A 24,386-nucleotide genomic window follows, 5' to 3' on the forward strand; every position below is an offset into this window, starting at 1 on the left:
ATGAAGATTTATTTTGAAACACTGAAAGGACTTTCAAACCGCAAAGCAACCAGAACTATGGACATCTTCACCTCTTCGTTTTAATTATACACATATAACCCCTTTCTGTTATGTTATATTATATTTTTTTTTTTATCTTTTCTTTTCATTAATGTGTGAATCAATGTTCTTTAAATTCATTGATATGAATGTATACCTTTAATGTTCCTAATATCTTATGATGCTTTGGAATCATTTAGAATAGTATATGTGAAATATTTGTATCCATTGTTTTACTTCGTGTATAACTCTGAAAAAAAAAAAAAAAAAATGCATCACAGCAAACATGGCACGCTCTGCAAAACAGTAGAATGAAGTCAACTAAGTGCAATCTGTAGTATCATTAAATAACATCATCAGTAGGCCTATATCTTCCATACTTTTCCATGCGCACGATAAGATGTGAAAGTGGAATGCAGAAGCAGGACGGTTACCATGGTAACGAAGAACGCCTGCTTGTGCACACCAATGGAAATTGTTACATGAATTTACAAAACTATCAGATTAAAGTTGGAATATTACATTTATTCGTCAAGTTTAAGTGTAACATCTTCATAAAATATATGGGTATGTGTTAATATAACGTATTTTGCTTCTAGGATATTTGATGTGCAGGTTCATCTGGAAGATATCAATACAGAAATCACCTTTAAGATGTTTATGACTTTGGGGACATTTACACATAAGTGGGCAGTGGAATGGGGGAAAACGCAAGGTCTTGAGGCGTGTTTTTAAAAGCTGAACTTCTTTTCAATTGAGCGCCACGTTTTTAGAACGCCGAGACGCTGTAGAAGAGCGAGCGCAACGTCCGTCTAGTGCGCGTATGCAATGAAAAGCAATGAAAAAGCGCGTTCTGTATGAACGGACCCTTACACAGATTTCCAGATGAAGTGTTCTTAAAACAGATCTGGAAAGGTGTGCTGTCTTATCATTCCTCCATCTATTTGAAATCCATGGATCACCCTTCTGTGTTGCTACTTGTTCATACACAAAAATATAAATAATTATATTGATTTATATCTTAATTTCTTTTCTTTTTTTAACTTACCGGGCGACTATGCAGGCTATGACAGCCGTCATTTACCCTGCCATACCCAGCTGATGCAAAGCGTAGGTTACTTTATATCTACACAGAGAGAAAGCCCTGTCTAGGCTCTTCTGTTGTGTCGAGCCATTCGTTATTTGTTTGATGAGAAAATGAAATGTAGCCTAGTTGCAATACACGCGTTAAATTTTGTAAGCTCCGTGCAACTGCAGCAGCAGAGGACTATTATTACTAGAATATTAGAAATCTAATACTCAAGCTGATTTCTCATTTTTCTACTCTTAATATTAAATAAAATAAAAACGACTGAACGAAAGATACACGGATTCTCTTGAACTACCACCGCGTTTGCGGTAGAAAACTACTGCAGTGCAGCCAAAATGCTCTGTTCGACTTTTCTGAGATCCTTTACTCTTCCCTGTGGATGACCTGTGACCTGACCTACTTTCTGTAAGATCTGAATTTTCCGCGGTTTGAATTTTAGAAAACTGAATTTGAAGTTCTGAATTTCTTCTTCATCTTGAAAACTTGAATCTGTATTTTTAAAAACTGAATATGAATTTGCAGTCAAAGAATTCAGAACAAAAAAATAGCTGTTTGAAAATATATGTCTAATAAATGTAAAAAACGAAATAAATTCGTTTAAGGAAATCAAATTCAGAACTATTTAAAATACCACATAGCCTACAATTCAAATTTGTTAGATTACACGTCTTGTAAATAAATCAAATAATTGACACAATTCAAATTCAAATCATATTGTCATATTATAAGCTCCATAAGACCACGGCTATGATACACACGCCGTTGACTGAGGTTGATTAATAGATTTATGAAAAAAAAATTTGAAAAAAAATAAAATAAATAAAAATCTGATACCTTTTTACAGCAGTTTAAAGTAGTGGCTGTTTTCAGCCACGAACATAATGAAAGGGTAGTGAATTTCAGGGCCGTGCAGAGACCTCTGGAGGGGCAGGTGCTCAAAGTATAAAAGGGGGCACATGGAACAAGGCTTTAAATAGGGCTGTGCTCAAAATATCAATACAGCAATATATCAATATGGATGATTCTGTATCGATACGGCAGCAAATGCATTGATGCAGTTTTGAAAAAGAAACAGAACAGAAAAGACAAATTTTAAGTTTAAAAGTAAAAAAAAAATTAATAATTATGTGTACATATTAATAACTCTGGGATTAGAAACTGAAGTATCTTAAGTTGCCCCAACCTGATGGCTTTTCCTTCTCTGTTCTAGCCTACAGAATAATAAAGAACAACTGTTATAGTAAACTGTGTAGGACAAAATCAACGTGGCCCACGTTTCGTTCAGTACAGTATAGTTTTATTTAATGCCATGTCAGCATCTGTGGCTATTTTCATGGCATAAACTGATTTACAAAAATACAAGAGTTACATTTATACAATGAAAATAAAAACAAAGCAAACAGAAAAAAATACAGCAATTAATACTTTACAATATTTTTAACATTAATGTGATACCTGTTTCTGGTAAATTCTTACTAAAGTCCTTAAATGAGTTTGCTGCCTTTGCTGTTGTTGTTGTTACTGCTGCTGATGATGATGATGATGATGATGATGATGATGATGATGATGATGATGATGATGATGATGATACTGCTGGAGTTGATCTGAGACTGTAGACATTAAAACAAACATATAGGAGATATATTAGCTGATTAAACCATTTTTATGTGACCATGACAAGATGTAAAGATAGCTGACAGTGTTTGGAACTGGCTCACTAGCTCACTGACCTGCTGTAAAGCTGCAGATTCTGCCCAGGCTGTTAGGGGAGATGTTCACAGAGGCTGCTGCACACAAAACATAAGATACTGGTAAGCCTTACCAGTGTAGTGATCATTTTTAAGGCACTCTACGTTTTTTAAATAAATATTGTAATAATAATAATAATAGTTTAAAGTACAAATAACAAAAAGACCAGACCCTCGACAGTCGACACCCGTGAAACTTTTCTCCCTAAACAGCAAGCTAACGTAACTTCTACAGCCTACACACAGACAGCAATGTAAACAACATTTCTGCATGCTCTCTTCACGTCGTTCTTGTAAAATAACAATAATAAGTAAACAAACATCATAAGCACTTCGCTAAAAATGAAACACCACTTACCAGCAGCCGCAGAGTTGAAGATATCCTGTGGTAGTGCGCGTAGCCGCGCGAATTTTAAAAATGCGCGTGCACTGCAGCGAGAGGAATCGTCCCGGTTGAGTTCGTCAGGTGAAAGGTCATCATGTGGGTCATTTTATTTACGGCTAAATTATTATTCATTAATTTTACTAATAGTTAGATTGGGCAGGCATCCACAAAAGGGCCTTTAATTACAAAAAAAGGAGAGGAAATTTTGCCTTGACAAAAGGGCACTTTGGGCACCAAGGGGCAAAAGGGCAGGTGCTCGAGCACCCAACGACCCCCCTCACCCCCCCCCCCCCCCCCCCCCCTCTGCACGTGCCTGGTGAATTTGAACAATGCACAAGGGTTAAATATGCGTGTTTGACCGCTGCAGAGCAGCAGATGTGACGTCACAGTCGAGTTCCATATGACGTCACAGGCTGAGTTGTTCAGTTCAGCAGGGATTATCAGACTCACTAACAGATGAAAGTGTTACAAACGCAATCTACCGCTTTAAACAACAGTAAAATAGTGTCTACACAGCTCGTTGAGATTCAGAATCTGACAGAATACGGTGTCATTTAATATATTTACGATATAAATTGAGTTAGTGCTACTTGACGGAATCTTCAGCTCAGGTGGTCATAACTGTAGTTCAGTAAAGTTATATATAAATATTATGTCTCCAAAGTTCCTATTGAAGCTGGACAGCTTGTCCCTGGAGGCGAAGGACCGGACAGCCGCTTGGCAGGACCACACAAAAGGTACGGAGTAAAAACACATCAGAACTAACACATAATGAATCCGACTTCAATGGTAGGACTTGTATGGCACAGCATATCAGCATTACTGGGCTTGTAATGGGCTCTCGGAGCACAGGATGCTTATATTTGAAACTTTGCTAGAGATGAAGAATGTTTTTTACAATATAGAGAAGATGGTGCTCTAGAAAACATCATTGTTATATTGTCCCAGCAGCATACGACCAGCGGCGCTGGTTAGCCATCTTTTTACCACAGTATTTGCTGTAAAACCATAGAAACTAACACAATGAACCATGGTTTTACTACAACAATTATGGTTTATCTATGATTGTTGTAATAAAACCGTAACTACAAAAAACGTATGGTTACTATAGTTATGATTAACGTTACCATACTTTTACTTTAGGTTTACTGCAATATTAAACTAAGTTGAACCATGGTATGAACAAAAAAATAACAACATGGATACAGTTTTACCATAGTAAAACCATAGATCTAGTACTTTTCACAATACATATAGTTTCAAAGCCACTTTAAGGTTACAATCATAAAATATCCTTTAATCTGCCAGAAGTGACTGTGACACAACAAAGAAATGTCCATATGGAAATAGCTCTAAGATAATACAAGTCAGGACTTTAAAGTCATGTTCAGTTAAATAGACAAAATTAAGCTGTCCTTCAACATTTTTTAAGGGCAATTTCGCAGATTTTTTGCATCTGCACAAACTCGCTAGATCAGAAATTCAACATGGCGCCCATTTGCAACGAGCCCATTTCTCTAGTGTTCTTGGAACATGAACTAGTGAATCATTGAGCTGTAATCTGTGCTAATAAAACAGATGTTTCTAATCAATATTTGTTGTTTGCAGAAAAAAAGACAAAAGGGAAGAACTTCCTCTGGAGAGGATGTAAGGCTGTGAAACGTTCCTTCCAAACCCTCAAATCACAGGTTCATCCATACACACCCAGCGTAGAGCCGCTAGCCGGCACAGATGGTGAGTCTCCAGTTATTACCACCCTGATTCATGGCCATTTCAGCCTGATGTTTCTGGTGTTAGTCTTCATTTTTCCTTCTCTACTCCTGTTGGCTCCTCAAATATGCATTTAAATGTTTTGTTTGTTTGTTTTGTTAAACACCATTTGAAAAACCCATATATTTATGTAGTGAAGTCTGATGGTTGAGAATTCTTTCTGTTTTTCTTTTTGTTACATTTTTACTGAACTGTACTGTAAATGTGTCTTATGGTGTGACATAACAAAAACTAAGAAAAATAATACTCCTAATACAAATAGCATGAGAGATATTTATTTTCATTGTTAGACACTTATTTTCATATAGTGTTTATGTAGTGTAGGAACGGATTATGTCATGGTTGTGCCCTGGGCATGGATGTGTTTGGGTTCCTGTCATAGTTTTAACAAATATGCCTTGTATAATTTGTAAAACATTTTTTTAATTATAACATGATAACATTTTTATTGTAATTATAACAAAATATAAAATATCTTCCACTTAAAACAATAATACATGTTAAATAAAAAAAAACAAATTATAACGAATAGGCTGTAACGTTTCCAGCTCTGGGAGAGACTGCGACACCAAACATATACTATCATACTGTATAGTACAAGGTTTAAAACATTTAAATAGACACATCAAGTAGTGTGAATGTGTGTGATTCAGTAGCTTATAGTTGAGATTAGGCTCTTGACAAGCGATTTCTGAGAGACGCACAGAGAGACGGCAGCGCGGCTGGTTGGTTTCATTCATAGCCTATAGTTTGCACTCATTCGCGTATCATATTGTACAACTTTTTTAATATTTAAATGCACATATCAAACAGTAGAAAATGTGTATGATGTAGTGTCTTAGTTGATAGTAGCTTACTCTTGAGTTGATAGCTCTGATTTCACACTGAGTTCACACTCATTTGTGTATCATATAGTGGTTTAAAAAGTTTAAATAGACACATCAAGTAGTGTGAATGTGTGTGATTCAGTAGCTTATAGTTGAGATTAGGCTCTTGTCAAAAGAAAAGTAGAAAATGTGCAGTATGTAGTATTTTCAAGTATTTTATTTGATCGGCTGTTATTGATAAAGCTCTGATTTCTGAGACGCATAAGGCAGCACGATTGATTTGTGATCATGCTGTGCTCATTTCAGTCACAGAGTTCACACTCGTTCACATCACACACTCATTATTGAGTAGTTTATTAGAGGTTTATACAGAGCTCTCAAGTTGTATCAAGAGTTTGGAGTGAGATCTGTTAGGGGACGAGCCACCCACATATTTGCAGCAGCGGCCCCTCAGCCCCACCAAATTTGCTTCAATTTTTGCTAGCAGTTCAATTTTACCTATTGTTCATAATTGACCAGCATAATATAATTCTCATACTCTGACATCACGTAAAGTAACTTTGATTTGCAGAAGATCAGAAATCAAAAGACTGAAGTTTTTTAAGATTCTTTAAATGGATATTTTATTTTTATTTTATGTATTTCTGTGCTATAGTTTATTTTTAAATGTAGTTATATTTGCATATTTGTATATTTACAGTAGGCATAATTGGTCGGGGAATCACACATGCGTATGTTCATGCACCATGAGTCAATTTACTCTTTGTGTACAAAGTGTATTTAATGAAAGTGTATTTCATTCACATGATTTAAACATGCATGCATTTAAATGTCATTTACTCATGGAATAGTAATATAGATCTTAGTATTATTTTAAGTGATGTATCATAATCTATAAACAACTATTAAAGATCATTCTCTGGTTTCTCTGGCTCTCTGCACTGGCGTCTGCACAAACTCGCTAGATCAGAAATCCAACATGGCGCCCATTTGCAACGAGCCCATTTCTCTAGTGTTCTTGGAACATGAACTAGTGAATCATTGAGCTGTAATCTGTGCTAATAAAACAGATGTTTCTATCAATATTTGTTGTTTGCAGAAAAAAAGACAAAAGGGAAGAACTTCCTCTGGAGAGGATGTAAGGCTGTGAAACGTTCCTTCCAAACCCTCAAAACCAAAGTGTTTCCTCTTGAGGCTGAGCAGAAATCACGGGCTCATCTATACACACCCAGCGTAGAGCCGCTAGCCGGCACAGATGCGCTCGAGTCCGAGCCGACAGATGGTGAGTCTCCAGTTATTACCACCCTGATTCATGGCCATTTCAGCCTGATGTTTCTGGTGTTAGTCTTCATTTTTCCTTCTCTACTCCTGTTGGCTCCTCAAATATGCATTTAAATGTTTTGTTTGTTTGTTTTGTTAAACACCATTTGAAAAACCCATATATTTATATAGTGAAGTCTGATGGTTGAGAATTCTTTGTGTTTTTCTTTTTGTTACATTTTTACTGAACTGTACTGTAAATGTGTCTTATGGTGTGACATAACAAAAATTATGGAAAAAAAAAACTCTTAATAATAGCATGAGAAAGATTTATCTTCATTGTTTGACACTTATTGTCCAAAATGTTTTCTTATAATGAAGTATTAGGAGTTCCTTCCACTGGAACTTAGGGGCCAAGCCCAACCCCTGTAAAACAACCCCACACCATAATCCCCCCCAGACACGGCGTCAGCCGATTTTGGCGGGGCTTCAGCCCTGAATGTGTTTTGAAAAGTTGACTGACAAATATGAAACCGGACAATAGCCTATGTAAACCCCCGAAATCATAAGTTGCCATATTTCATCGTGCTTCGGCTTTGCTGCTGTCTCTGACTGGTGATTGTTGAAATCTGTCTCACACAGAGACGCACCTCGTGAGTGATTTCAGCCTGTCCTAGAATATCTCCAGGATTTGCGCGTAAAAGCAAACAGTCTCACAGCAATACATTTTTTAAAATAAATAACGCAGTCAGCACCGCCGCACAGTCCTCTGTCAGAAGAGATGTTGTCAGGCTATATGTCAGTAAAACTCAGAAAAACGAACTTCTTGTCGTGTCAGCCGTGTGCTTGCGGCGCGCACTCTTCAATATCACACGCAAATGTGGCGCACCCTGTATCACGCAAAAGAAACTACGAGCATGTAACGTCGTGTTCTGTCGTCAATTAAGTATTGAGATAACCAAAAGGGAGATTAAAGCTGCGTCAAAACTCTATGTCGGGGCTTTTGTATTCATTTGTAGACTACATAAATGTTACACATTTTGGCGTAGCCCTTCTCATTTTTCATTATTAATATTCTAACATTTGATCAATATTGAAAAGTCATCAAAACTGACTCATGTCATAAAAATAATAATTTTGTGACCAAAAATGTGAAAAATACATGTAGCCTAAATGATCGTTCATGAGATTCTTTTAACTATAAGCAACTCAATTTGTCTAGATCTGTAATATTATTTCCTTTGTATAATGAGCTTGTCTTTGTTTTCAATTATCTTATATTTTTATTGTGAGTGTGAACTGCTGCGCAGTCGTGTGATTTAGTCAGCTTGATTAACATTATTACAATTTATCCCTATATAACACAGATGTTCTTTGCTAATTACAGAAACTATAAGCAAAATTCTTTAGTATAAATATATATTTTTAAAATATATATATATATATATTTGTATGCTCCTCGAATGTGTTGGAGTATTTCACCAGTCATTCTCGTCATCCTCAGGTTTGTTCCTCTCTGAGATCCATGTTGAGTGGAGATGTAGAGATTCGTTGAGTCTGAGCAGCCGAGACTCGAACAGTGTCGATGTATTGGAGAGCCCAAACCAACAGGGTTTGTCCAGGTTCAACAACCTCAATCCGCACCCGACCCAGACACAGAGCCAGGATCTTCCCGGATCATTAACATCTCTGTTTTCTGAGTTTTCTGTGTCCACAGGTCAGGCTCACGGGACGAGGGCGAAGCAGAACCCAGATGATAGACGTCCGTCCACTTCATCTGAACACTCTCTCACAGGTCAGAATAGGCTTTTAATAAAGAAGTAATGGCTTAGTTTCTATTTCTATTTTCAATGGCTGATTTGTCATTGAAAATAGAAAGTTGAACCAACTAAAGTAACGGTAACACTTTATTTTGATGGTCCCTTTTGAACATTCTGTCGACTATAAGTAACTTTGCAACTACATGTCAACTTATTCTAACCCTAACCCTACCAGTCTACTAATACTCTAATGAGAGTTAGTAGACTTGTAGGTGCAATGTTACTTATAGACAACCGAATATCTTAAAGGGACCAAAATAAAGTGAAACCAAAGTAACAATTTGATGTGACCACTGACTGATTATTAATATTATAAAAAATATATAAAACAAAAACAGTTTTTGATGTGTGAAATGTTCCATCCTCAGGATCCTGGAGAACTGGTTCCACAGATTCTTCTCTGGGCTTCACGTCATCCTCAGGTTTGTCCAGGTCCAACTACCTCAAAGGGTTTCTGTGTCCTCCGCTGCCGGGTCAAGTTCCTGTCGAGCCAACAGAGACTTCAGATGGTATATTTAGTATAAATATACATTTCTAAAATGTATAAATATATATATTTGTATGGTCCTCGAATGTGTTGGAGTATTTCACCAGTCATTCTTCTCCTGGCATCACGTCATCCTCAGGTTCGTTCCTCTCTGAGGTCCATGTCAAGAGGAGATGTAGAGATTCGTTGAGTCTGAGCAGCCGAGACTCGAACAGTGTCGATGGATTGGAGAGCCCAAACCAACAGGGTTTGTCCAGGTTCAACAACCTCAATCCGCACCCGACCCAGACACAGAGCCAGGATCTTCCCGGATCATTAACATCTCTGTTTTCTGAGTTTTCTGTGTCCACAGGTCAGGCTCACGGGACGAGGGCGAAGCAGAACCCAGATGATAGACGTCCGTCCACTTCATCTGAACACTCTCTCACAGGTCAGAAAAGGCTTTTAATAAAGAAGTAATGGCTTAGTTTCTATTTCTATTTTCAATGGCTGATTTGTCATTGAAAATAGAAAGTTGAACCAACTAAAGTAACGGTAACACTTTATTTTGATGGTCCCTTTTGAACATTCTGTCGACTATAAGTAACTTTGCAACTACATGTCAACTTATTCTAACCCTAACCCTACCAGTCTACTAATACTCTACTAATACTCTAATGAGAGTTATTAGACTTGTAGGTGCAATGTTACTTATAGACAACCGAATATCTTAAAGGGACCAAAATAAAGTGAAACCAAAGTAACAATTTGATGTGACCACTGACTGATTATTAATATTATAAAAAATATATAAAACAAAAACAGTTTTTGATGTGTGAAATGTTCCATCCTCAGGATCCTGGAGAACTGGTTCCACAGATTCTTCTCTGGGCTTCACGTCATCCTTAGGTTTGTCCAGGTCCAACAACCTCGAAGGGTTTCTGTGTCCTCCGCTGCCGGGTCAAGTTCCTGTCGAGCCAACAGAGACTTCAGATGGTATATTTAGTATAAATATACATTTCTAAAATGTATAAATATATATATATTTGTATGGTCCTCGAATGTGTTGGAGTATTTCACCAGTCATTCTTCTCCTGGCATCACGTCATCCTCAGGTTCGTTCCTCTCTGAGGTCCATGTCAAGAGGAGATGTAGAGATTCGTTGAGTCTGAGCAGCCGAGACTCGAACAGCGTCGATGGATTGGAGAGCCCAAACCAACAGGGTTTGTCCAGGTCCGACAACCTCAAAGGGTTTCTGTGTCCTCCGCTGCTGGGTCAAGTTCCTGTCGAGCCAACAGAGACTTCAGATGGTATATTTAGTATAATATACATTTCTAAAATGTATAAATATATATATTTGTATGGTCCTCGAATGTGTTGGAGTATTTCACCAGTCATTCTTCTCCTGGCATCACGTCATCCTCAGGTTCGTTCCTCTCTGAGGTCCATGTCAAGAGGAGATGTAGAGATTCGTTGAGTCTGAGCAGCCGAGACTCGAACAGCGTCGATGGATTGGAGAGCCCAAACCAACAGGGTTTGTCCATGTCCAACAACCTCAATCCGCACCCGACCCAGACACAGAGCCAGGATCTTCCCGGATCATTAACATCTCTGTTTTCTGAGTTTTCTGTGTCCACAGGTCAGGCTCACGGGACGAGGGCGAAGCAGAACCCAGATGATAGACGTCCGTCCACTTCATCTTGCAGAGGTCAGAATAGGCTTTTAATAAAGAAGTAATGGCTTAGTTTCTATTTCTATTTTCAATGGCTGATTTGTCATTGAAAATAGAAAGTTGAACCAACTAAAGTAACGGTAATACTTTATTTTGATGGTCCCTTTTGAACATTCTGTCGACTATAAGTAACTTTGCAACTACATGTCGACTAACTCTCATTAGAGCATTAGTAGACTCTCTGCTTAATATCTGCAAACTCTTTATTGTGATGCTCCTCCAACAGACACTCTACTGACTACAAGTAACTTTACAACTACATGTCAACTTATTCTAACCCTAACCCTACCAGTCTACTAATACTCTACTAATACTCTAATGAGAGTTAGTAGACTTGTAGGTGCAGTGTCACTTATAGTCAACAGAATGTGTTAAAGGGACCATCAAAATAAAGTGAAACCTATTTTTTTTTAGAAATGTTTTAATTGGACGTTCATCTAAAATTTTCAGAACATACCGAGCACGTTCAAAAGTAACGTTCCCATAATGCAAAATTATAAAATAGAATGTTCCTTTAACCAAGAAAAAACATTTTTGAAACGTTGGAAAAACTGGACGTTTTGAATGTTTAGGGAACATTTAGAAATAAAGTTTTCTTAATTTAATGGGAATGTCAGCTAAACGCTTTCAATAAGGCATGAACTTGATGGCACTTGCGCTGTCTGACACACACCAGAAACACACACACAGAAAGCCGCTTCTCAGACAGCATACGATCCAGAAAATAATTCAATTTCACCACTTATTTCTCTTGAATTGTCAAATACACGCAAAATCGTCAAAATGTCTGTCGTGCCGAGCATTACAGAGTCGATTATGTCATAAATAAGACATTGCTATGCATTTAATAAAAGTCAATGCTTAATATAATATAAATATATTTTAAGATATGGCCCATATGATCTTTGCCATTACCAGAACTGAGCCACACATGTGCCAGAGTTGGCCAAATGAAGCCTGGAAATGTATGTTTTCTTTTTAATAAAAGATCAGATAAAATAAGAAAAATAACTTTATCGTTGACACGGAATCACCAGGCTCCGCCCTCGTAATCGAGATAATTGTGAAATAAAATGACTATAATTATTAAAATTGTGAATTGAAATAAGATGTTGGGACATTTATGCAGGCATTAAGCAGAAGTCAGGGGGATAGTGTGAAAAATCCCATTACTTTAGATTTGTAACATTACAGATAAGAATTTAACAGTAAAATGTAAGTTATGTCATTATATCATTGCTTAATTTGACATGTGTGTGTCTAATAGTTGTTTTCAATTGTTTTTTCTTTTCAATTCTTTTCAAATAATTATTTCTTATTCTTCTATTATTTTAACCAGTATTATCTTGTTTTCCACTCAAAGTAAGGCTTGTTTTTAGAGAATATTAAAATTATTTCCCCCATTATAATATTATTTTCTCGACCAGCACTGATATTTAGAAAAAACAAAACAAACAATGGATCTAGCAAGCTAATAATTGTCTCATATTTTTCTGTTTGTTTTTCAGAGTCCTTTGAGTCTCTCTATAATGTGGGAAAGATGATTGGATCCGGAGGATTTGGCAAGGTGTACCTGGGAACACGCAGATTTGATGGCAAAAAGGTCAATCTTACTTAATTGTACAAACATTTTGCTCTTGCAAAACACATTTAAAACAATGTACAGATGGTTTATTACTTAGTGCAATGTCAGGCGCTTGAATACTGTTACTGTTATTGAAACTGGGTTTTTGTTTTGCAGGTTGCCATCAAGCGGATGCGCAAGATAGACAACAAACGTTATCTTAATATTGTAAGTTGGCCAAAATCTGAATGTGTATTGAGTTGTTTAAGTGCAGATTACTGTAGTTAATACACCCGTAGGCAGTGTTGGGAAAGTTCACTTTCTACATGAACTAGTTCAAAGTTCAGTTGACAAATTTTAAAATGAACTAGTTCAGTTCATAGTTCATACTCAAAATTTTACTCTGAGTTCACAGTTCCAAAAATGAACTAGTTCATAGTTCTTTTTTTCCATGTTGCTGCGAGATATAATTTTTCAAAATTATTGCCACAGCCCATATAGAACCACAGACAATTATTTTATCAGTTTTAACACTGAAGCTATGCGTCAGATTTTTCCCATCCTCACCGACCTTGTCATAAAACTTGTTTAAATGATCATACGACGCCTCCTTGCTGATTTTCGTTTTGATTTGTAACGTAAGTGATGAGTCATTCATGAACGATCCATTCATTGCGTTTGTCATGTGACAAATGAACGAAAGACTCAGAAGGTAAAGTAATTATTTATGTTCCCTGTAAACGATTTTTGACTGCATTATAATGATTTCTTAATTCAGAATATGATCAAGATTGCGTAGGTTTATGTGTTCTGGGAATTTGCCAGTTAATAGTATAACATTTAAAGCCCATTAAATGAATGAAATGACTCGAAAAAAGATTTGTTCATTTTGATGAACGAGATCGAACAAGAGAGTCAGTAGACACTGGTGGCTGGTGTTGCCAGATTGGGTGTTTTTTCCACTACATATTAAAGGGTTAGTTCACCCAAAAATGAAAATTCTGTCAGTAATCACTCACCCTCATGTTGTTCCAACCCCGTAAGACTTTCATTCATCTTCGGAACACAAATTAAGATATTTTTGATGAAATCTGAGAGCTGGCTCACTCATCCATAGGCTTCTATGGGATCGAAACTTGCCAGCCCAGAAAAGTTAAAATATTCCACATGACTACAGTGGCTCAACCACAAGCTTATCAAGCGACGAGAATACTTTTTGCGCGCAAAAAAACAAAAATAACGACTTTATTCAAGTATTAATTTTCGTCTGTGTGGGCCTGAATTAATTCACGTAGTGTAACAGCGCAGCGCATCTGGGTTGTACGTCACACGTAGGCTCACTATTGGCCGATGCTGGTCATGTGTGTGATGCGTGTGATGTACAACACAGACGCCCTGCGCTGTTACACTACGTGAATTCATTCAGGCCCACACAGACGAAAATTAATACTTGAATAAAGTCGTTATTTTTGTTGTTGTTTTTTTGCGCACAAGTATTCTCGTCGCTTGATAAACTTATGGTTGAGCTACTGTAGTCACTTGGACTATTTTCGCGATGTCTTTACTAACTTTCTGGGTTTGCAAGTTTCAATCCCATAGAAGCCTATGGAGCAGTGATCCAGCTCTCAGATTTAATCAAAAATATCTTAATTTGTGCTCCGAAGATGAACGAAAGTCTTACGGGGTTGGAACAACATGAAGGTGAGTGATTACTGACAGAATTTTCATTTTTGGGTGAACTAACCCTTTAAGGCCAGTTTACGGTGTGTTTTAGCCGGGTTTTCGCCTGGAAGGCTCTATAGAAATCTGGCACTCTATTGAACGAAGTTAAACTGAGAGAGCGTGGCGTTCACAGACACCAGAATGAACGAGTTCAATGAACGCGTTCAGGCACAACACTGCCCGTAGGAAGCATTAGGTGTAAATGTGATCAACAAATAAGCCTAGAGGCACCAAAATAACTTTTGAACGGATCTAAAAAGATCAAAGAAAAGTACATTTCAAAATGATATGTTTTCTTCAGATTTTTACCCAGCTAACCTTCTATCTGCTACTTCTCTCTAGCCTGGGAATCCCGAACCTCTCGTTACAGAAGTGGCGCTGCTGATGATGATGAGGCGAGAACCCATAAGCCCCTTCGTCATACAGCTATACGAGTGGTTTGAAGATCCTAGAGATTTCACTCTGGTTATGGAGTATCCCAAACCCTACGAGAACTTGCTGGACCTCATCACTCGTTTTCATCATTTGTCTGAAGCAACAGCACGGGTCATCATGAGACAGGCTGTGCTGGCAGTGCAACACTGCATCCATCGTGGCGTTTTTCATAATGACATTCATGTGCAGAATTTTCTGTTGAAGAAACCCCCGCTACAGCTCAAGCTGATAGACTTTGGATCCGGTCAGCTGTTTAGTAGCGATGGCTACGACAGCAAAATATACATGGGTGAGCATTCTGGGAGTGTGGAAACCTGAATGTAGTGACTTACTAATTATTTGATGCTTTAAAAAAAAAGCTCAACAATGTGCAAATGTCTTTCTTACAGGAATGGAAGATTACTGCCCACCTGAAGTCTTGACAGAGCCTCGATTCCACGCCGTCGCAGCAAATGTCTGGTCTCTAGGAGTGTTGCTGTACGAGATGGTGAACGGATGTTCTCCTTTTCGTGATAGACCGGAAATCAAACGAGCCAAAGTTACATTTCAGAACCCAAAATTATCCAAAGGTGAGTGAATAATATTGATAACATTGATAAACACACACATAAAGCAAAGGCTATGTACAGAAACAGTTAAAGGTGAAGTATGTAAGATGTTTTATATATAGCTCAACGTATAGCGAGAGTTTGGGGCGAGAGCCGTGGGAAAAGAAATGCAGCTTTAGTGACAGAAGTGAAAGCCAAAATTCACTGCATTTATTCCTTCAAAGATTAAACAGCTCATGAACACGTCAAAGTGAACAGAGCATTGTGATGCGCAAAGGCACATTTTCATAAAGACAAGCGCAACACAGCTGAAATTATTACTAATATGTTGGACCTGAAACATGCCTTCACATGAACCAGTAAGAGCTGCGTTTGTGATGTTTGAGTCGGGGAAGACGCGATGCACGGAAGAAGGGGCCTTTGCAAGAAAATATGTAATATATGTAAAAAATATATATTTTTGAAAATATGCTTTATTTTGTCATTTATTCCACTCGCTGCCACTAGTCTCGCAGAAACGACATACTTCACTTTTAAACTAACGATAAGGAACATTTTACAGTATATTAATCATGTTTTAGATGCTGTTTTCAAAAATGCCAGGTCACATGCTCATGACTAACCAGCTCTCTCCTTATTGTACAGAATGCAGGGATCTGATTAGCCAGTGTCTAGCCAGGGATCCAACTAAACGCCCGACGTTAGAGCACATGTTACAACATCAATGGATTAGAAATGGTCTACAGTAGATTGGAGAAGTTCAGGAGATTCACTCCATCAGTTTCAGGTGTGAGGAAGTGTAACAGGCAGAGGTAGGATTATTATATGTTGTCTTAAAGCAACACTATGTAACTTTTCAACCTTCATAATATATTTCCAAGATCCTTGTGATGGTACATCGACTTACAATAGGTTGAATGACACGTCTGCCATAGCCTGACAGGGTCTGTATCGCTTTTACTGGCACTATGTAACTTCGGGGTTCGGGTAGTAACCAGAGCACAAAAAGAACTACAAAATTCGACTGCTTTACGGCATACGTCACTTCCCCCACCACTTCGTCAAATTTGGACGTGAGAGGCCAACCAGCGTTTGTTTTCGGCTTTCGTGCGTATGTTTTTGTCATGGAGGCTGTTTACACCTGGCCACTTCATGCGTTTTCTCAGATCGGATAGCTATCCGATCGTGAAAAGTCCAGGTTTAAATGCCCTCCGAAACGCATTTGAGACGGATTTGAATCCGATCCCTCAAACCACTTCTGAGATCTGAGACGCATTCCAGACGAAACTGGACAAGTGTAAATGCATATGGTTGTTGAAACCACATATGTAAATTGTACTCCTCCCAAAAATGCTTAAAAAAAAAACATAATAAAGCCAACGTGCAAACTATCGCAAATCAAAGTGAAAGTAAGTCGCAGACACTTAACACACAATCTTCATCATTAAAAGTAAAGAAATGAAATGATCTTACCAGGGCTGTTACTGCTCTCTCTTATTGCGGTGACGTGCACTCCATTAAATCTGCATATAGCGCGAGAATTGAAGATCGAATTTAAATCCGTTTCGCAAAAATACATTTATGTGACCAGGTGTAAATGGAATCGTTTTGATAAATCAGATAGCTATGCCTCACGAATTAGTTTGCCAGCTGAACTCAGGTGTTGTGAGGTGTATTTATCACGTAGTCCTGAGGGATATCAGACAACGCCGTTTGATGTTGATTCCTGCGATTATCATGAGAACAGCTTTCAATATCTCACATAATTATCAGGACATAAATAAGCCTAACGTAGAGGTTGTAAATAGTGTAAACGAGCACAATTTGCAAACTATTATGATAAATTGCAATAATCATGTCTAATGACATCATAACGGCCAATGTTATGAAATAATGCGACGTACATTTAACTTAATTGATGTTATATGGCATTTTGTAATGTTTACATTCCAATAAAAACAACACATTAAATTATACAGTAGGCCTAGACTATAGACTATTTACTTGTGATTTAACTGCAATCATGAAAAAACGTTATAATATATTTACAACAGTGCAAGTATTCCACAGCGACTCTAGGGGTCGCTGTTTGACAAAAACACAATTTCTACTTAATGTGGCTTTAAATTCTGGATTATTTGTAGTGAGATTTTCAAATGTGTGTTCATTGTAATGTTCTTGTTATAGTCAAGTCACCTTCATTTATATAGCGCTTGATACTATACAGATTGTTTTAAAGCGGCTTCACTGTAGTAAACAGGAGAATAACAGAATCAGTGAACCAAGCAGAATTCAATTCTGTTCTAGCTCTAAAAAATCATTCATGAGTGACTTGTTCATATCATCTTTGTATTGGATAGGAAATAACATACTTGCTGAGAGCTCTGAGCTCAAGACTGTGACAATCACGAGGCTGGATGCAAATGCAAGTAAAATGCTTTATTAAGTAAAGGAACAGATGCAGGATACTCCTCTGGCACAAACAAACGATTCGGTGGGCAATCGGGCGGAGGTGTTACCCCTTCTAAGGCAGACAAGACCTTCAATTCGATCTCCCATCTGAGTGTGGAGACAATTAGGGTCTCGGGTAAAATGCACTAAATGAACTGATTAGTGTCAAAAACATTGATTAATTCAAGAAAGAAACAAGTTGCTGAAATCAATCTGTAATGCTATAATAATCTGTTTGGAATATGTGATTGTGTATTGTCAACAATAAGCAGAAACATTCTGCATTTCCATTTTGTAGTGTGGATCATTCATTTCAACATTTATCCTCATTCTCATGTTTAAGAATCTGTTATCTGCTTGACAAATAATGTATGCTACTGCCCACTAACATGCTTTTAAAGCTATTGTTATTCAATGTGTGAAATTTTCCATCCTCAGACCGCTCCAGATCCAGGAGAGCTGCTTTCTCTAAGAGGACGGTGGAGGTTTCGAGACCCAGGTCTGATGACCGTGATCAGGATCCGCACCCGACCCAGACATAGAGCCAGGATCTTCCCGGATCTTTAACATCTCTGTCTTCTGAGTTTTCTGTGTCCACAGGTCAGGCTCACGGGACGAGGGCGAAGCAGAACCCAGATGATGGACGTCCGTCCACTTCATCTGAACACTCTCGCAGAGGTCAGAATAGGCTTTTAATAAAGAAGGAATGGCTTAGTTTCTATTTCTATTTTCAATGGCTGATTTGTCAACTATTACTACAACTACTACAGATTAGCATTTCTGCCGTGTTTGCCGTGTCGGGATTATTTCACTGTCATAATGACTTGCTGTGGGGTTAATTATATTAACAGATCGTCCCAGAAGAAGCCTGGACTACATTTTTTCCGGTGAGTGAAATTCTAATATCATTTCATTTATTCATTTTATTTCGAATAATTTATTTATTATTTATAATTGCATTTAAAACTTTATTACACTCCAAGATTCAACAGACTGTGATTAGCTGTAGGCTGAAACCATGGACGTAACGTATAAAACGTCTGAAACGTTGTCATATAATGTTACGCCTGCATTTCATAATTTAGCGTAACATTTACTAACACTGACTATATTGGAAGTATTTTTTGACATGTTCTCAAAGATATGTGTAGGAAATTAGCCTGTAATTACTCAATAGACAGTACAACGAAACAAAATGAGGACTAGCTGTGATGTCCGCCACAAATTCTTAAGCTAAAATACATTTATTAACGTTACAACCTTTTGGACACTGTAGTCATTTAAGTTCTATTAATTGACAGTAGTCTGTGAAGGAGGTAACTATCTATTTGTTTATGTAAAGTTTTCCTCTAGGTGATCCAGAACATCTCAGGCTGGACCAGTGGATGCTCAATGTGAAACGACAGAATTGGACTCCTAACAAGTATTCTCGTCTGTACAGTGAACATTTCGAGAGTCATCACTTCACTACTGACTCCAGGGTACAGACACCTCGTTTCATACCTTACAAAGATGAAATTGGCGAAATATTGACCATCATACATTAATTTACATTACATTACTAAATATTTGATTAGGTCACTGTTAAGGTGAAATTAGTGACACACCAGTTAAATTTAGGGTTTTCACCGATGCAAAAATCAAGCAACATGACCACTTTTTGCTAACCTTTACATTTCAGTGCTTTTAGGGCTGCACGATATTGAAGAAAAATGCGATAACTCATTACATAATGTGATATTCTATATGCGATACGATAATGCTTAAAGTGTGTAAAACTAATTTCAATTATCTTTAAAATATATTTAAAATTATATAACCTACTTGCGTTTCACATTCTTTTTTTGACAAGGAAACATCCCTACAACTTCTGAAAGTGAACATCAGTGTTTTACTGTAGCATAAGAAGTGTTATTTTAACATCAGTGTAAACCACTGGGTTTAGAGTTTTAGGTTATCCTACATTAGGTTTATTTAACAACAGAAATGGAATAATCAAATGTAAAAATAAAACACTGCTTAGTTTTCACTGTATGAATTAGATATACACTGATTCTTGTTAAAGCTACAACATTATTTTTTAAAGTTATTTTCTCTTTGTCTTTTTTTCATGACCCCAGTTATTGCAAGCTGTGGTGGTATGCATATCGCGATATATACATTTGCGATATTTCGATATATTGTGCAGCCTTACCTTTTATGCAAATACGATAAAATAAAAAAATTCTCTGTGAAATTCATGTTTGAAAAATGATTCTCCAAGCGAGACAGCGGGACACAGAATGATTCCGTTGTGACAGTTATTGCGAACAGTTACATATTCGTTTAATAGCAATAATAATTTTTAAATGTAATCTGTACATTCATACTAGTGTTAGACCGAATAATGAAACAAACGCATACATCTCTGTTATGAATAACAGCCATTTACAGCCAATATGACCAATAATGTCATATTTTGTATGCTTCCTGTAATTTTTATTAGGGAAGGACATGTCTGAAGGACACTGCTGTGCCAACCATTTTCTCTTTCTCCAAGGGCAAAGAACAACAGCCAAAAATAACACGCTTGGTAAGTATTGATGAGGTGGTAAGTGGCATCTCTATGGCCTACAGAAACCATCTCCAGGCATCACTGCAGTTTGCCAAGCTACAGAAAGATGCTTTCAGCGGCTGCTAAAAACCAATGAGGGAAGGGCTCCACAGGGAAGAGGAACAACAGCAGCCATTGTCACTCAGGTTCTTTCTGATTGTTCTGAGAAGAATCTCTTCCCACAGCTGCACACTCACATGTTTGACATGTGTGTTGAAGCTAACCATGTCCATGTTCTGGTGAAGATGGCTTCTGCGTGGTACTGCAAAGTTAGATTAAATCATATAGCAAGACGGACGACAGATAAAATGAAAGAAGGCAAGGTAGTCCACAAAAAACTTTCAAAATTAATCAATTTTTATGGAGATTAAGGGAAAGGTGGTTGGTCGTATGTGTGTGTGTGTGTGTGTGTGTGTGTGTGTGTGTGTGTGTGTGTGTGTGTGTGTGTGTGTGTGTGTGTGTGGTTGCTGTATAGCATGTTTTTCTATGTGTATGTCAGAATGTGGCTACTTTACACACGATTTACACAAAAGTTCGTTCTGCTCGTGTTTCATGAATGAGACCCATTGAACATTACTTAGTTCATGCAGGCTCCAAGTAACATTTACAATGTTGTCCAAAGAGAGATAGGCTCAGTACCATTTTCCATGTTCTATGTCTGATAACTACAAAGTAAGTTTTAATTAGCCACATTCTGACATACACATAGAAAAACATGCTATACAGCAACCACACACACACACACACACACACACACACACACACACACACACACACACATACGACCAACCACCTTTCCCTTAATCTCCATAAAAATTGATTAATTTTGAAAGTTTTTTGTGGACTACCTTGCCTTCTTTCATTTTATCTGTCGTCCGTCTTGCTATATGATTTAATCTAACTTTGCAGTACCACGCAAAAGCCATCTTCACCAGAACATGGACATGGTTAGCTTCAACACACATGTCAAACATGTGAGTGTGCAGCTGTGGGAAGAGATTCTTCTCAGAACAATCAGAAAGAACCTGAGTGACAATGGCTGCTGTTGTTCCTCTTCCCTGTGGAGCCCTTCCCTCATTGGTTTTTAGCAGCCGCTGAAAGCATCTTTCTGTAGCTTGGCAAACTGCAGTGATGCCTGGAGATGGTTTCTGTAGGCCATAGAGATGCCACTTACCACCTCATCAATACTTACCAAGCGTGTTATTTTTGGCTGTTGTTCTTTGCCCTTGGAGAAAGAGAAAATGGTTGGCACAGCAGTGTCCTTCAGACATGTCCTTCCCTAATAAAAATTACAGGAAGCATACAAAATATGACATTATTGGTCATATTGGCTGTAAATGGCTGTTATTCATAACAGAGATGTATGCGTTTGTTTCATTATTCGGTCTAACACTAGTATGAATGTACAGATTACATTTAAAAATTATTATTGCTATTAAACGAATATGTAACTGTTCGCAATAACTGTCACAACGGAATCATTCTGTGTCCCGCTGTCTCGCTTGGAGAATCATTTTTCAAACATGAATTTCACAGAGAATTTTTTTATTTTATCGTATTTGCATAAAAGGTAAGGCTGCACAATATATCGAAATATCGCAAATGTATATATCGCGATATGCATACCACCACAGCTTGCAATAACTGGGGTCATGAAAAAAAGACAAAGAGAAAATAACTTTAAAAAATAATGTTGTAGCTTTAACAAGAATCAGTGTATATCTAATTCATACAGTGAAAACTAAGCAGTGTTTTATTTTTACATTTGATTATTCCATTTCTGTTGTTAAATAAACCTAATGTAGGATAACCTAAAACTCTAAACCCAGTGGTTTACACTGATGTTAAAATAACACTTCTTATGCTACAGTAAAACACTGATGTTCACTTTCAGAAGTTGTAGGGATGTTTCCTTGTCAAAAAAAGAATGTGAAACGCAAGTAGGTTATATAATTTTAAATATATTTTAAAGATAATTGAAATTAGTTTTACACACTTTAAGCATTATCGTATCGCATATAGAATATCACATTATGTAATGAGTTATCGCATTTTTCTTCAATATCGTGCAGCCCTAAAAGCACTGAAATGTAAAGGTTAGCAAAAAGTGGTCATGTTGCTTGATTTTTGCATCGGTGAAAACCCTAAATTTAACTGGTGTGTCACTAATTTCACCTTAACAGTGACCTAATCAAATATTTAGTAATGTAATGTAAATGAATGTATGATGGTCAATATTTCGCCAATTTCAACCAATATGTTGCTTGAATCTTTGTAAGGTATGAAACGAGGTGTCTGTACCCTGGAGTCAGTAGTGAAGTGATGACTCTCGAAATGTTCACTGTACAGACGAGAATACTTGTTAGGAGTCCAATTCTGTCGTTTCACATTGAGCATCCACTGGTCCAGCCTGAGATGTTCTGGATCACCTAGAGGAAAACTTTACATAAACAAATAGATAGTTACCTCCTTCACAGACTACTGTCAATTAATAGAACTTAAATGACTACAGTGTCCAAAAGGTTGTAACGTTAATAAATGTATTTTAGCTTAAGAATTTGTGGCGGACATCACAGCTAGTCCTCATTTTGTTTCGTTGTACTGTCTATTGAGTAATTACAGGCTAATTTCCTACACATATCTTTGAGAACATGTCAAAAAATACTTCCAATATAGTCAGTGTTAGTAAATGTTACGCTAAATTATGAAATGCAGGCGTAACATTATATGACAACGTTTCAGACGTTTTATACGTTACGTCCATGGTTTCAGCCTACAGCTAATCACAGTCTGTTGAATCTTGGAGTGTAATAAAGTTTTAAATGCAATTATAAATAATAAATAAATTATTCGAAATAAAATGAATAAATGAAATTATATTAGAATTTCACTCACCGGAAAAAATGTAGTCCAGGCTTCTTCTGGGACGATCTGTTAATATAATTAACCCCACAGCAAGTCATTATGACAGTGAAATAATCCCGACACGGCAAACACGGCAGAAATGCTAATCTGTAGTAGTTGTAGTAATAGTTGAAAATAAAGTGTTACCGTTACTTTAGTTGGTTCAACTTTCTATTTTCAATGACAAATCAGCCATTGAAAATAGAAATAGAAACTAAGCCATTCCTTCTTTATTAAAAGCCTATTCTGACCTCTGCGAGAGTGTTCAGATGAAGTGGACGGACGTGGATCTCCTTTAAATTATGCACTGGAATAATCCTTCCTAAAACGCATTAAACTTTCGTTTACAAAGACGTGAAACTCACCGAGTGGTCAGGGGTGTTCACTGATATGCTCACACAAAAATCGCTGCAAAAGATGCTTTCCAACAGGTTTTATCGTAGTTTTTCATCCAATACAAGTCAATGGAGTTGGACAAAAACTACGATAAAACCTGTTGGAAAGCATCTTTTGCAGCGATTTTTGTGTGAGCATATCAGTGAACACCCCTGACCACTCGGTGAGTTTCACGTCTTTGTAAACGAAAGTTTAATGCATTTTAGGAAGGATTGTTCCAGTGCACCTATGCAACCATTGTGGAGGTGGGGGGGTGCTACCACAGAAACCGAAAATTCTCGGGCCAGCAGCATTTGTCCAAATTTCAATCTTAACCATTGTATTTCATCAGAAACGATCTGAAAACAGGGCTTTAAGTGTAAAATACCGAACTTGTCCTTTAACATCCATGGTTAGTTTGGTTTTATATTATATAGCGTTATTGAAGTGTTACAGTAATACATTAATACAGTATTTTAAGTTATGTTATAAAAAAATTGCTTTAAATCTCATTTTTATTTATATTGATTCTCATGTGATTTTTTTTTTCCTGATTGCTGTTTTCTATTACCGTTGGGCAAAATGTTAATATTTAAGGTTGTTCTTATCCCTCAGTTTTAACAAAATGATATATTGCTTTTCCAGTGTTGTACCAGT

The 24,386-nt window shown here is 37.2% G+C and overlaps 1 protein-coding gene and 2 long non-coding RNA genes across 4 annotated transcripts; 2 read left to right on the forward strand and 1 right to left on the reverse strand.

The window, feature by feature from the left end:
- Positions 1 to 3,862: 3,862 nt before the first annotated feature.
- LOC309478981 (uncharacterized protein) lies at positions 3,863 to 9,885 on the forward strand (the record flags this gene model as incomplete). The annotated part of the gene is made up of 7 exons (XM_082142826.1): positions 3,863 to 3,999; positions 4,871 to 4,996; positions 6,959 to 7,141; positions 8,624 to 8,914; positions 9,308 to 9,361; positions 9,566 to 9,778; positions 9,857 to 9,885. Exons 1-7 carry the CDS (start codon positions 3,915 to 3,917, stop codon positions 9,883 to 9,885), a joined length of 981 nt encoding a protein of 326 aa, XP_081998952.1. The 5' UTR covers positions 3,863 to 3,914.
- Positions 9,886 to 15,305: 5,420 nt separating this feature from the next.
- On the forward strand, positions 15,306 to 20,873 carry LOC309478944. Of its 2 annotated transcripts, XR_014199131.1 has the most exons (7): positions 15,306 to 15,427; positions 16,052 to 16,218; positions 17,767 to 17,993; positions 18,296 to 18,535; positions 18,709 to 18,744; positions 19,200 to 19,338; positions 20,343 to 20,873. It is a non-coding gene; the product is annotated as an uncharacterized lncRNA (long non-coding RNA). The 2 variants fall into 2 exon arrangements; XR_014199132.1 differs by lacking the exon at positions 18,709 to 18,744 and having other exon boundaries at positions 19,211 to 19,338.
- Positions 20,874 to 21,377: 504 nt separating this feature from the next.
- On the reverse strand, positions 21,378 to 23,587 carry LOC309478589. The gene is made up of 3 exons (XR_014199048.1): positions 23,346 to 23,587; positions 22,752 to 22,890; positions 21,378 to 21,729 (listed from the first exon to the last, which is right to left on the reverse strand). It is a non-coding gene; the product is annotated as an uncharacterized lncRNA (long non-coding RNA).
- Positions 23,588 to 24,386: the final 799 nt, after the last annotated feature.

The sequence above is a fragment of the Leuciscus leuciscus genome, assembly GCF_965113295.1.
Source record: "Leuciscus leuciscus genome assembly, chromosome: 17".
Taxonomy (NCBI): domain Eukaryota; kingdom Metazoa; phylum Chordata; class Actinopteri; order Cypriniformes; family Leuciscidae; genus Leuciscus; species Leuciscus leuciscus.